This window comes from Tamandua tetradactyla, chromosome 12, assembly GCF_023851605.1.
Source record: "Tamandua tetradactyla isolate mTamTet1 chromosome 12, mTamTet1.pri, whole genome shotgun sequence".
In the NCBI taxonomy this organism is placed as follows: domain Eukaryota; kingdom Metazoa; phylum Chordata; class Mammalia; order Pilosa; family Myrmecophagidae; genus Tamandua; species Tamandua tetradactyla.
This window is the reverse complement of record NC_135338.1, coordinates 11,749,644-11,764,176: the sequence shown is the minus strand read 5'-3', so window position 1 is coordinate 11,764,176 and position 14,533 is coordinate 11,749,644. Positions and strand designations below refer to the sequence as shown.

At 36.9% G+C, this 14,533-nt stretch overlaps 1 protein-coding gene across 1 annotated transcript in view; it reads left to right on the top strand.

Moving 5' to 3' along the window:
• The window catches only part of CGRRF1 (cell growth regulator with ring finger domain 1), a 78,396-nt gene that overhangs the window by 17,931 nt on the left and 45,932 nt on the right, over nt 1-14,533 (top strand). Inside the window, exon 2 of the mRNA XM_077122589.1 lies at nt 8,090-8,229. Coding sequence (XP_076978704.1) covers nt 8,090-8,229 — 140 coding nt within the window. The remainder of the gene's footprint in view (nt 1-8,089; nt 8,230-14,533) is intronic.

Here is a 14,533-nt window from a genome sequence, read left to right as displayed (position 1 = left end):
CTTTCAGTGGTTGCTATGTCTGAAAAGGTATTTATTTTGCTTTTGCAAGATATTGTCACTGATATAGAATTGTAGTTTGACAGGTGTTTTTTTTTCCCAGTTATTAAAAAATGTTCTGTCTTTTGTGTTTCCGATAAGAAAGCTACTGATTCTTGTCTTCGTTCTTTTGTATATAGTGTGTCATTTTTCTTTGGCTGCTTTTAAGACTTCCTCTTTATCACTGGTTTTAAGCAATTGGATTGTGATATGCCTTAGTATAATTTTCTTTATTTCCTTGTCTTGGAGTTCACTGAGTGTCCTGGACCTGGGGAGTCATAGTTATGCACAAATATGGACAATTTGGAAACATGATGTATTCAAATGCTTTTTCTGGCCTCCGCCCTTCCTCAGAAGGCTTCAGTTGTATGTGTATTGGACTGCTTGAAGTTGTTCCTTTGCACATTGATGCTGTGTTCATTTTTGTTGAGTCTTTTTTTCTTTTCCGTGTTTCATTTTTGATAATTTCTATTGCTATGTCTTCAAGTTTACTAATCTTTTATTCTGTAATATTTAATCTGCTGTTACTCCCATTCAGTGTATTTTTCATCTCTAATATAGTTTTCATATCTTGAAGTTGATTTGGGTCTCTTTTTATGTCTTCCATGCCTCTACTTATCATGCTTTCCTATTACTTACTTCTTGAATATGTGGAATAGCCATAACAACTATTTTAATGTTCTTGTGTACTAATTCTATCATCTGTATCATTTCTGTGTCTGATTAGGTTTCCCCTCTTTGTGGGTTTTATTTGTAACTTTGTATGCTTGGTAATTTTTGTTTGGATGCTAAACATTTTGAATTGAACCTTATTACATGCTGGATATTTTTGTATTCCTTTATCTTGAACTCTGTGTTAGGATCCAGTTAAGTTATTTGGAAACAGTTTGATCTTTATAGTCTTGGTTTTGTGTTTTGTTAGGCAGGACCAGTGTATTGATATCCATCTGCTCTATAAAATTATATTTATTCATGTGTTTCAAAAGTTCTTAAATTGTCAACCTAAATTTTAGTGGAAGAGTTTTTTTTTTCCTTTTCTTTTCTTCCTTTGTCCTGATCCTTACTGTCTAGTCATTTTTTCTTATAACATTTTTTATTGTTAAATATAATATTTATACAAAGAAAAAAATCAATGATTTTTCAAAGTATGCTTCAACGAGTAGTTATAGAACAGACTTCAGAGTTTGTTATAAATTACCATTCTACTATTTCAGATTTTTCCTTCTAGCTGCTCCAAAACACTAGAGACTAGAAGAAATATTTTTTTCTTTTTTTTGAACAATAACCTATATATATAAAAGCAATAAATTTCAAAGCACAGCATAACATTTAGTTGTAGAACAGATTTTGGAGTTACCATTCCACAATTTTAAGTTTTTACTTCTAGGTGCTGTAAGATACTGGAAACTAAAAAAATATCAATATAATGGTTCAGCAATCATACTCATTTATTAAACCCTACCTTCTTTGTATAACTCCACCATCACCTCTTATTTTCTCCTACTTATTAGGAGTGTTTGGGCTATATCCATTCTATATCCTTTCGTGTTGTAAGGGGCTGTAGGTAATGTGAAATAGGGGGATGGAACTAGTTGATGTTCTGGAGAGACTAGCCTCTCTACATTTCAGGACTTATCTGGTCTAAGGACCCATCTAGAGGTTGTAGGTTTCTGGAAAGTTACCATAGTATGGGGAACCTTTGTAGAATCTTATATATTGCCCTAGATGTTCTTTAGGATTGGCAGAAATGGTTTCAATTAGGGTTAGCCATTTTTTCTTAAACTTTTTATTTTGAAATAATTTGAAACTTACAAGAGTTACAAAAATAACACAGAAACAATACATAAAATTCCTAATATGCCCCCCACCCAGATACCCAGATTTGCTATTAACATTTTGCCACATTTATTTCCTTTTTCCTCCCTTCCTTCCTCCCTTCTTTCCTTCTTGTCTGTTTTCTAAACATTTGAGAGTGGGTTACATACACCATGTTACTCTAACATTTAACACTTCTATGTGCATTTCCGAAAACAAGGACACTCACTATGTAAGCACCATAAGTGTGGCTATCAAGTTAAGTAAGTTTAACACTTGTAAAAAGTATACAGTCCATATTCCAATTTTTTCATTTGTCCCAATGCTGTCATTTTGGACATGTTGTCCTTTATTAGATCCAGTCCAGGATTATGTATTGTATTGCATTTAGTTGTTACTGTCTCTTTAAATTGTGGTAACCTATATACAAGTCTAAAATTTCCCATCTCAACAACTTCCAAACGTACATTTCAGTGGCATTAATCACATTTGCAATATTGTGCTACCATCACCATGATCTATTACCAAAACTTTTCCTTCACCCCAAACAGAAACCCTGCACCCATTATGCATTAACTCCACACTTTCCCCTTGCACCTGGTAACGTGTACTCTACTTTCTCTGTGAATTTGAATATGCTAGTTATTTCATATGAGTGACATCATACAAAATCTGTCAGTTTGTGCCTGTCTTCCTTCACTCAATGTCTTTAAAAGTTTATCCATGTTGTAGCATGTTTCAGAATTTCATTCCTTTTTATGGCTGAATAGTGTTCCATTGTATGTATGTATCACATTTTGTTTATCCATTCATCTATTGATGGATATTTGTCTTGCTTTCTCCTTTTGTCTCTTGTGAATAATGCTGCTGTGGTCATTAGTCTACAAATATCTGATTGAGTCACTACTTTCAGTTAATTAGGGTATATACCTACAAGTGACATGGCCAGGTCATGTGGTAATTCTATGTTTAACTTTTTGAAGAACTACCAAACAATTTTCCATAGCTGTTGTATCATTTTATATTTTCACCAGTGTTCTAGTTTGCTAGCTGCCGGAATGCAATATACCAGAAATGGAATGGCTTTTAAAAAGGGGAATTTAATAAAGTTGCTAGTTTACAGTTGTAAGGCCGAGAAGATGTTCCAGTTAAAACAAGTCTATAGAAATGTCCCATCAAAGGTATCCAGGGAAAGATACCTTGGTTCAAGAAGGCTGATGAAGTTCAGGGTCTCTCTCTCAAGTGGAAAGGCACATGGTGAACACAGTCAGGATTTTTCTCTCATCTGGAAAGGCATGTAGCAAATACGGTCAGGGTCCCTCTCTCATTTGGAAGGGCACGTGGCGAACACAGTGTCATCTGCTAGCTTCTTCTGGCTTCCTGTTTCATGAAGCTCCCCGGGAGGCATTTTCTTTCTTCATTTCCAAAGGTCGCTGGCTGGTAGACTCTGCTTCTCGTGGCTATGTCGTTCTGCTCTGCTCCCTCTGAATCTCCATTCTCCAGGATGTTTATTTTTTGTTTTTTGTTTATTTTTTATAAAAGTTTCTTTTATAGAACTCCAGAAACTTATCAAGACCCACCCAAATGGGTGGAGACATGTAGTCACCTAATCCAGCTTAACAACCACTCTTGATTTAATTATATCTCCAGGGAGATGATCTGATTACAGTTTCAAGCATACAATATTGAATAGGGATTATTCTGCCTTTATGAAATAGGATTTAGATTCAAACATGGCTTTTCTAGGGGACATACATCCTTTCAAACCAGCACAACCAATAATTAAGAGGATTGCTATTTCACCACATCCTTGCCAGCACTTGTTTTCCACGTTTGAAATAATAGCTGTTTTATTTAGTGTGAGATGGTATTTCCTTGTAGTTTTGATTTGCATTTTTTCCCCTAATGGATAATGATGTTCAGCATCTTTTCTTTTGCTCATTAACAATTTGTATATTTTCTTTGTAGAAATGTCAATTCAAGGGCTTTGAACATTTAAAAATGGGGCAGTTTATCATATTTGTTGCTAAGTTTGTCCAGTCATTTTGCAGTTACCTCCACCCATCTTCCCAAGCCCCATTCTAGGACCATGTACTATAATATGCGCTTCTGCCTGATATTGATATTGGCTTAGCCCAGCTCCTGGTTTCAAGTTGTGAACCAGGCTCTGGCCCTTGTGTTGAGTAGACAATCTGTAAGGCACCCATACTATGTAAAAGCTTGCTGCCATTGCCTGCTGTCAGACTCAGAGCCCATCAGATCATGGCGTCAGTCTTATTCATTATTTTATGTTTCTTTTCCTTTTCATATTCATAAATATATTTGTCTTTGAATCCAACTGTGTCTTGTTTTCCAGTATTTTATTATGAAGATTTTTAAACATACGGAAAACTTGAGAGAATTATATAGTGAATACTTATATGCCTATCCCTTAGAGTCTACAATTTCATTTTACTGTAATTTTGTTATTACCTATCTGTCCATTCATTCATCCTTTTATTCACCCATCAGTCCATCTTATTTTGATGAACCTAGAGTAAGTTGTGTTCTTCACTGATAAGTATTTCACCATTGCATATTATTAGCTAGAGTTCTATATATTTTTTTAGTTCTTTTTTTCTTCTGAGGCAATATTTACATCCAATGAAACTTACATATCTTAAGCATACTATTTGCTGAGTGTTAACAAACATCTATAAAACTATCAACTATGTGGTTATAACATACAACTCAAATGCCCATCAAGATACTGAATGTTACCTTCACAGTAGAAAGCTCCCTTATGCCCTTTCCCAATCAATCCTACTTTTACACCTCCAGAAGCAATCTTTTTAAAAAAATTTCCCCAACAGATCAGTTTTGCCTGTTCTAGAATATCATATAGTGGAATCATATAGCATGTACTCTTTTGTGTAAAGTTTCTTTTGCACTGCATGATGTTTTTCAGATTCATCCATATGGCTGTATCAATAGCTTGTTCCTTTTTAATGCTGAGTACTGATTTCTTTGGATAAATATACCACAGCTTTATTTAATCATGTCATCAGGGTCTTTTTTTTTTTTTTTTTGCATGGGCAGGCACCAGGAATTGAACCAGGTCTTTGGCATGACAGGCGAGAACTCTGCCTGCTGAGCCACCATGGCCCACCTAGGGTCTTTTAATTTACATTTTTATTTTGTATCTATCACTGTTATATGTTTGAGTAGTAAGAACTGCATCAAAGTCTGAACATAAATGTGCCATCTTAACGTGAAGTCTTTTTTTAACTGGTATGCTTTCTTTTTGGGTTATTTTATTTAAATTGAGTAAATTTAGCTGCTTTATAATTTTAGTAGGAATGGAGTTCCATCTCTTTCATTTTTCTGTCTAAGTCAGTTTAATATGGATTATCAGAATTTACGTTTTTATATGATTAAAAAATTTTTTTCAATGAAATTATTAAATATGTAAAATGTTGATAAACCGATTAAAAGCATATGATATTATTAAAATCCCTGAAGCTAAGCTATATAAGAAATAGTAAGCTATGCACACATGGTAAATTATGAAGAAATGTTGGTTATAATAATGCAAAGCTAGTTCAAAGCAAGAAAAAAGGATCAAATATGATATCATATTTAATAATATAATTTCTATAATATTTTATTAGTAATATCAGAGACATTTACTATAGTTTTACATATGTTTATAATAAAACAAAGAATATATAAAGCAAAAACTTAACATTACATTTAATGGGAAAACATTAGAGAAATCTTTTTTAAAAACAAGGTAAAAATAAGGGTGACATGTCACCACATTCTTGTTTGAAGAAGAAATAAAGAGAATAAAGTTAGAAGCGGAATAATTAAATATTTTCGCACTCTGCTTGTATGCCTGGAAACGTCAAAGAAATTCCCCCAAATTATCAAAGGTATAAAAGGGCGATTACAAAAATTATTTGCTAACAACTTATGTATAAAACCAAGAATCGAGGTGAAATTATAAAGAAAATTATCCATTTGCAAGGGTAACTACTAATAAAAAAATACTTGTGGGTCAATTTCAATAACATCTTCCCAAACAGCCCCTTTCTGAGGAAGGTGATTATGATGTCCCATTTTAGTTCTCCTCCTTTTCTCTTAAAACCATACAATAGATTGAAGCTTTCTGGACCATGTTGATCCCTTGGAAACCCTCCCATCTCCTCTCCTAGCTGATCTAGTCTCTTTACCCAGTGGTTTCTGGTTGGCTGAGCCCCTTTGAGCTCTTTCATCTCTACCCTTTCTCCCTCTAAGGCATAGGGAAATAAACCCTGAATTCAGAGCTCTCCCTCCCTGCACTGCCTCATTTTGTCACCGTCTGGCTCACGGTGGCCATTGCAAATGCACCTTGAAGAGATTAGGAGCCAGAGGAGAGCCATGATGCTGCGAGCCCTCACCTTGGCTGCCTTGCTGAGTCCTGGAGGAGCTGGGCCCCCTAGGGTGAGTGCTCGGGAGGACCAGAGCTGTGGAATGGGAGAGGCAGGCCCCAATAAGTAGGGGCTGTTTTCTTGCCTATTCTCTTCCTTCATGATTCCCTTATTTGAGGTTCTCTTTTGCTTCCTCTCATTCTTACAACAGTAATAGACACCATTTACCAGGTGCCAAACTTCATTTCAGCCTCACAACAACCTTTTCAGGAAGGTAGTTATTATCCCCATTTTAGAAATGAAGGCACTGAGGCTAAGAGATTAAGACATGTGCCAAACATCCTGATGTCAGAGCCGGTGAGTGGAGAGGCAAAACAATGCATCCTTTTCTTTCTTTCTCATAAATTTCAGAGTTAAATCTCTTTTTTTAAAAAAAATTTTTTAAACATAACAACATAACATTCTTACCATATGATCATTCCATTCTTAGTATATAATTAGTAACTCACAATATCATCATGTAGTTGTATATTCATCATCATGATCATTTCTTGGAACATTTGTATCAGTTCAGAAAAAGAAATAAAAAGAAAGCAAAAAAAATTCATACATACCATACCCCTTTCATTGATCACTATCATTTCAAACTAAATTTATTTTAACATTTGTTCCCTATTATTTATTTTTATTCCATATGTTCTACTCATTTGTTGACAAGGCAGATGAAAGGAGCGTCAGACACAAGGTTTTCACAATCACACAGTCACATTGTGAAAGCTGTATCATTATTCAGTCATCCTCAAGAAACATGGCTACTGGAACACAGCTGTACATTTTCAGGCAGTTCCCTCCAGCCTCTCCATTACCTCTTGGATAACAAGGTGATGTCTACTTAATGCGTAAAAATAACCTCCAGGATAACCTCTCGACTCTGTTTGGAATCTCTTAGCCATTGACACTTTATTTTATCTCATTTCTCTCTTTCCCCTTTTGGTTGAGAAGGTTTTCTGAAACCCTTGATGCTGAGTCCCAGCTCATTCTAGCATTTCTGTCCCATGTTGCCAGGAAGGTCCACACCCCTGGGAGTCATGTCCTATGTAGAAAGGAGGATTTGGTGAGTTTGCTTGTCGTGTTGGCTGAGAAAGAGAGGCCACATCTGAGCAAGAATTAAACCTCTTGAAATAGGAGTCTGCAATGCCTGCTTTTGCTTTTCTCTCATTTTGTTAAGTCCTCAACCCATTTAATTCTCCCTTTTGCTGTAACCACATCTCTGAAGCTGCCCTCAGTGTGACTATTATGACCTCCAAACAGAAACCAGAAACCCCTTATTTGCCTGTAGCTTGCTTCTCTCCTTGCTAATATGCTGACCATTTCCTTCTCCCTGGAACACACTAGTCCTGTGTCTTTGGAGAAAGTATTATTTGTAAATGAAGGACTATATTTGATGTTTTAAAAGTTCTCATCCAATAAATAATTTGAAATGGTCTGTACATTAAATATGTTGTTGTGTATCACATAATCTAGACAATTTAATAATGTTATCATGATTTTACTGTTATATTAAGTATAATTTATCTGTGATCACAATATTCCTTTTTTTAACAGTGCAACTCTTTGTTTTCAAGAATATGTTGATTCAGCCTACTGAGCAATATATTACAATTACGTGGGTTCTCTAATCTCTTTTAATTCTAAATTAATCCTGCAATATAATACAAATTTGGATTCTTAACCTTTTTTTATAAAGCCTATTTTAAAAGGAATAGATAATGAAGCACAACATGCTTTATGTATAACAAGATTTCAACATTTGTTTAAATTATATTTTATTTTTTACTTTTCTTCAGGTTTGGTTGGGATGTTCCAGTAATTCTGAGAAACTCAGAAGAAACCCAGTTCAGCACAAGAGTTTTCAAAAAACAAATGAGACAAGTCAAGAATCCTTTTGGCTTAGAGATCGCTAATCCATCTTCAGCCTCAATCACAAGTTAGTGACTGGTTTCCAAGTGTTTTCACTTATTATGTGCTCTTTTCTTAGCCCCTTTTATTTTCTTGCACTATGTATTTTCTCCAAACTTTAGCAAAAATTTGTTGCTGGGACTGTACCACATATTGGAGATACAAAGTTGAATAATTTACAAACTTTGACCTAAGAAACTCACCAGCTAATAAACAGACATAAATATGTATACAAATGAGAAGATGTTAATGAGAACTGTTAGGACACTGCACCATTTACATTGGCCTTCAGTCAAGTGAGAAATGTAGGGGATAGTGTAGTCTAAGTACAGTTAGTATATGGTTGTTAGCCTTCTAAAGACTAACTGTCCTTAACTCTGAAATGGTATTTTGATATTAATTATTTTGGTATAAAATATAATTTTTGTTGCTGTTAATAATAGATGGTAGTTGTTGGTTATATACTTCCCTGGAAAAATAAGTTGTCTGTAGGGCCATCAGAGAAACATTGGTAGGAAATGGACTGAGTTATAAAGAAAGAAGTGGTTAAGTGTGCTAAGGAGGGGACACCTGTTCAGGAAAGCCTCTTTTTTCTCCCTCCCTCCCATTCTTTCTTTTTTGTTTCTGAGTAGTCTTGAAATATAAGTAGATGTTTACTCTTAGGGTTGGGTGGAGATCTAGGTACAGGGAGAAGCATGAATAAAGCACTGAGGTAGGATAGAAACAGAATAATATATTAGAGAAACAGTAAGAGAGAAGCGTCTAGGACGACTCTGGTTCTTTGCTTAGGTCGTTTGTAGACAGATCCCATAACTGAGTCAGGGAGTGCAGTAAGAACGGAAGACAGTAACAGTGTACGGCTTGAAGTGCCTTTATGACAGTGAAGTAGAAATATTGAGTAGGAAGTTCTAGATATGGTTCTGTTGTTTCATAAAGAGTTTTAGGCTGTGGCCCTTCTACCTTTTAAACTTGCTCATATTTCTCTTATCTTTAAAAACAAATTAATGATAAATGCACATCTATATGATGATATTGTGAACCATTGATTGTACACTTTGAATATTCCATTGTATGTGAATATATAATATATATATATCATAAAAAACTAATTAAAAAGATCAAAGGAGAAAGTAGAGTTATAAAAGAGAAAATAGGATTTAACAAATGAATATGATTCCTAAATCTTTATATTAATATTTCTTTTAGTCTCCAGTGTCTAAGAGAAGCCAGAAGGAAAAACCAAAAATTGTGAAATCTGAAATCTGTTCTATAACTAATTGTTATTTAGGTATGCGTTGAAATTTATTGCTTTTTTTGTATAAATGTTATTTTTCACAATAAAAAATTTAAAAAACAAACAAGCCAACCAGAGCTTTCTCAGCTTTTCATTTTACTCAGTTTTTAATATTTTATTTTTCACAATAAAAAATTAAAAAACAAACAAGTCAACCAAAGCTTTCTGAGCTTTTCATTTTACTTAGGTTACTGCCCTATTTCTGTTTTTCACTTCACACACAGACATTTGCCTTCCACTCTTTTTTTTTAAGTTTAATTTATTTTATTTTTTTAAGATTTTAAATTCTTTATTCTTTAATGTGGTGCATGATTACATCAATTTTTTTCTCATATAGTTGTGCATTTATTATCATAAATTTTTTTTGGTGAAAAATAATAGCTATAACAAAACAAATTTCAAAGCATATCACAACAATTAGTTGTAGAACAGATTTCAGAGTTTCGTGTGGTTTACAGTTCGACAATTTTAGGTTTTTACTTCTAGCTGCTCTAAGATACTAGAGACTAAAATAAATATCAGTATAAAGAGTCTGCACTCATACTCATTTGTTAAACCCGATCTTGTCTGTATAACTCCACCATCACCTATGATCTTTCTCCCACTCTTTAGGGATATTTGGGCTGTGCCCATTCTTACTTTTTGATGTTGGAGAGGGTCTGTCAGTAATTTTTTCATGTTGGAGGGGGCTAGGGGGATGGAACTAGCTGATGTTCTGGAGAGGCTGGTTCCTCTACATTTCAGGACTTATCTGGTCCAGGGACCCATCTGGAGGTTGTAGGTTTTGGAAAGTGACCCTAGCGCATGGAACCTTTGTAGACTCATATGATGCCCTAAGTGTTCTTTAGGATTGGCAGAAATGGTTTTGGTTGAGGTTTGGCAAGCTATGATATGTAGCAATGTCTAACTGAAGCTTGTGTAAGAGTGACCTCCAGTGTAGCCTCTCAACTCTATTTGAACTCTCTTAACCACTGATACCTTATTTGTACACTTCTTTTTCCCCTTTTGATCAGGACAGCATTGTTTATCCCACAGTGCCAGGGCCAGGCTTATTCCTGGGAGTGATCTCCCATGTCGCCAGGGAGCCTTTTACCTCTGGATGTCATGTCCTACATAGTGGGGAGGGCAGTGATTTCACTTGCAGAGTTGGGCTTAGAGACAGAGAGACCACATCTGAGCAACAACAGAGGTCCTCTAGAGGTCACTCTTAGGCACACCGATAGGTAGGCTAAGCTTCTCTGCTACATACATCAGCTTCACAAGAGCAAGTCTCAAGACCAAGGGCTTGGCCTATTGATTTGGGTGTCCCTAATATTTGGCACCAGTATCCAGGGTTTCCCCGGTGGTAAAGTTTAATAGTTCTGTAATTTTTATTCCATCCTTCAAGGGACTTTGCCAATACATCTTGATTTCTGTTTAATATACTTTGGGATTTATCCAGGCATTACATTAGGCTATATAGGAGTAAAGGCTTTCATTCTCATTCTGGGCTCTCTGTGTCTGCAATGTTTAAATGAGCTATCCAGACAGGTTGAGTTAGATTTTGTGCTACAGAAAACTTAGGTTCTGGGCATAATAAAACTTTCTTCCTTTGGTCTCCAAGAGTAGGTGAAGTTCTAAAATACAGGAAGAGTGTTCCTTACCCCTGTATTCTGAATTACCTTAATCCTGACCTTCATTCTTATCTCTGAATACCAGATTATACACATACAGCACAGCCTCTCAAAATCCAGAAGTAATAATTACCGCTCCAGACTAAATGTAACTGCTGTAAGAGTTATAATTTAGGCCCCTGTTTTCTTATAAGTATTTTCTAAATGTGACCATGCAATATTTGGTCTTTTGTTTCTGGCTTATTTTGCCTCACCAAATGTCCCATAGGTTTATTCACAGTGTTGTATGCCTCACAGCTTCGTTCCTTTGTGTAGCAGCACAATATTCAGTCATATGTATATATCATCGTTTGCCAATGTACTTCTCAGTTAGTGCATCCTTCAGACACCTCCATTCATTGGGCATTATGTGTAATGTTCAAAGTCAACAGTCCATCAACACTCTCAATTTAGATAATTTCATTGTTCCCATGAGAAAGATAACCAATAAACACACCGTTAGCAAAAAGAAAATCCAAAGTTCAGCTTAACTCTTGTCCCTCCTTGGTACCTGTACCATTACAGTACATAAGTGTCCCAGTTTCTCCACATTCTCTCCAACATTTGTAGTTTCCTGCTTGTTTAATAGCAGCCTTCTTTTTTTTTGTATGCCGTGTGGCGGGGTCACATTTCATTCTTTTTCCATGTGAGTATCCCATTATTGCAGCATCATTTGTTGAATTATTTGTTTGTTTTTGTTGGTTTCCTTTGTTTGTTTTAGGAAGTGCGTGGGCCAGGAATCAAATCCAGGTCTCCCGCATGGGAGGCAAGCATTCTACCACGGAGCTACCCTTGCATCGCCCTCTCTGTTCATTTTTAAACAGTTTTATTCACACATCATACAGTCCATCCAAGCATATAGACATGCCCTAGCCACCACAATTTATCTGAAGAAATTTCCTTTTCTTCCACAAGGAATCCGTACCGCTCCCCCATGCCCCCTCTACCTGTTAACTTTTCGTTTTGGCATAATGCCATTGTTACATTCAGTGGAAGCATATTACAATGTTACTGTCGACTGTAGACCCTAGTTTGCATTGATTGTACTTCTTCTCATATACCATCTATTTTCAACACCCTGCATTATTGACATTCATTTGTTCTCCCTCATGCAAAGATGCTTTTTTATTTGTACATTTAATCATCATCGTCCACTCTAGGCATTTCTAAATTCTCAGTCTTTATCCTCTATCTTTTCTTCTGGTTTTGTATGTATCCTCAGCCCTTCTCCTTCAATCATACTCAAATTCAGCTTCGTTCAGTATACTTATATTATTGTGCTACAATCCATTTCTGAATTTTTACAGTCATTTCTGTCACACAGTCTGTATTCCTTCACCACCAATTACCCAATCTGTACCCTATTTCTATCTCCTGATGACCTCTGTTCTTAACTTTAACTCTCAAAGTTCACTCATTAGCATTAGTCTATATTAGTGAGACCATACAGGATTTGTCCTTTTATTTCTAGCTAATTTCACTCAGCATAAAGTCCTCATGGTTTATCCACATGGTTACATGCTTCGTGACCTTATTCTGTCTTACAGCTGCATAATATTCCATTGTAGGTATATATCACAGCTTGTTTAGCCACTCATCTGTTGATGGACATTTGATCTGTTTCCATTTCTTGGCAACCATAAATAATATTGCTATAAACATTGGTGTGCAGATGTCTGCTTGTGTCCTTGCCCTTAAGTCCCCTGAATATATACCTAGTAATGGGATTGCTGGATGATATGGCAATTCTATACTTAGCTTCCTGAGGACCTGCCAAACTCCCTTCCAGAGCAGTTGTACCATTTCACATTCCCACTTTTTCCACATCCTCTCCCACACTTGTCGCTGTTTTTTGATAATGGCCATTGTAGTGGGTGTCAGATGATACCTCATTTTGTGCACATCTCAGGAGGGGTTGGGCAGGACTGTGTACCTGCCCAGGAGAGGTAGATTGGGCTGGGGCAGGGGCGTGTGTATGCGCAGGGTGGGGGTGGGGGCCAGAGACTTGTGGGGTTGGGGGGAGGGGTTTAGGGTGGGGGCACTTGGAGCCTGATGGGGGACGGGTGACTGGATTCAGGTGCGTGACCTGTGGAGAGAGTAGTGGGGCGGGAAACGGGGATGGCGCACGTGAGTGTGGCGCATTAGCGAAGATAGCTTGGCTCACTTCTTTGTCCCCATTTCCCTTTCTGTACACTCCTGAGGCTCTGGGCTTCCATTTGGAAAGAGGTGCATTAGGCTGTTTGCACTGGAAGATTTCCAGTTCTCTGCGTCTCAGTTCTTCAGCTTCTGCAACCAGGGCCACCCTGAGTGGTATAGAAGACTCTCCCAGTGGAATTGCCATCTCATTCGCCTTCCTATCACTTTTCTGGCTGTTCCTTAGGGCAGGGGTGAACTTGATGTATCCTCTTCTGGCGTCATCCTCCCCTGCCTACTACTCTTAATGTGCTTTCTTTTTAGTCCTCAGTGCAGTATAGTGTGATTTTTGTTTACATCCCTCTACTGAAATGACTTCTCTAAGGTCATTACTTACCACATTTTCTCCCCATCTCAGACCCTATAAGCCATCAAATTCAGTGAATGGGAGTGACATCAGCTAGACAGTGGAGTGACACATTCCAGAGTTCCTTTTCCCTACAGAAGTTAAAAAAAAAAAAAAAAAAACTGGCAGCAAATCTTTCTCAGACCTCTGGAAAATAATTAAAGGTTTGTAATAATGGGTGAGTCCTGAATCAAGAAAAAGGCAACTTAAAATGGTCAGTAGACCTCGTGGCATCTCTGCCAGCCCTCCCCACATCCCCTCCCAGCCTTGTGTGGGTGCCTGGTCTCAGTTCTGGAGGGAGCAGAGTAGCCTGCAACATGCTAGGGTGCATGTGTGTCTGTACCATTCTGTCTGCTGGCAGCCTGAAGGACTGAACCAGGATGATGGTGGCGAGGTTGCCTTCCTAGAACTTGCCCATCATGTAGAAGCAACTTGCTGGGCAGCCGATACACTGTAAGAAAACAGTCAAGTAAAAGCTGTATGGGGCAAAGGATTACCTGTTTTTAAGACGTTCAGTATCCACACAGAACCAGGAAGAAATACTATTTCCTCAGGAAATGGGACATTTGCATCTCTGTAAACAGTTGAATACCTAGGCCACAAACACATGCCCCGTACAAGATGCGTGTTCAGAAAAGAGAGGGAGGACCATTTGCATTCTTCTCAAGCTGTTCTTTAGACCTCTTGTGAGGCTGGCTGAAGACTGAAGGAGAGCACTTGCTGAAGCTGGTCTGCAAGCTCTGGGAAAAATGTTTGATTGTTGTTGTCATTAGCATCTGACATTCAAGAAATCACAGTCATAAAATTAACTGTATATAAGCTTAAGGAACAGACATCTTAGTGACTA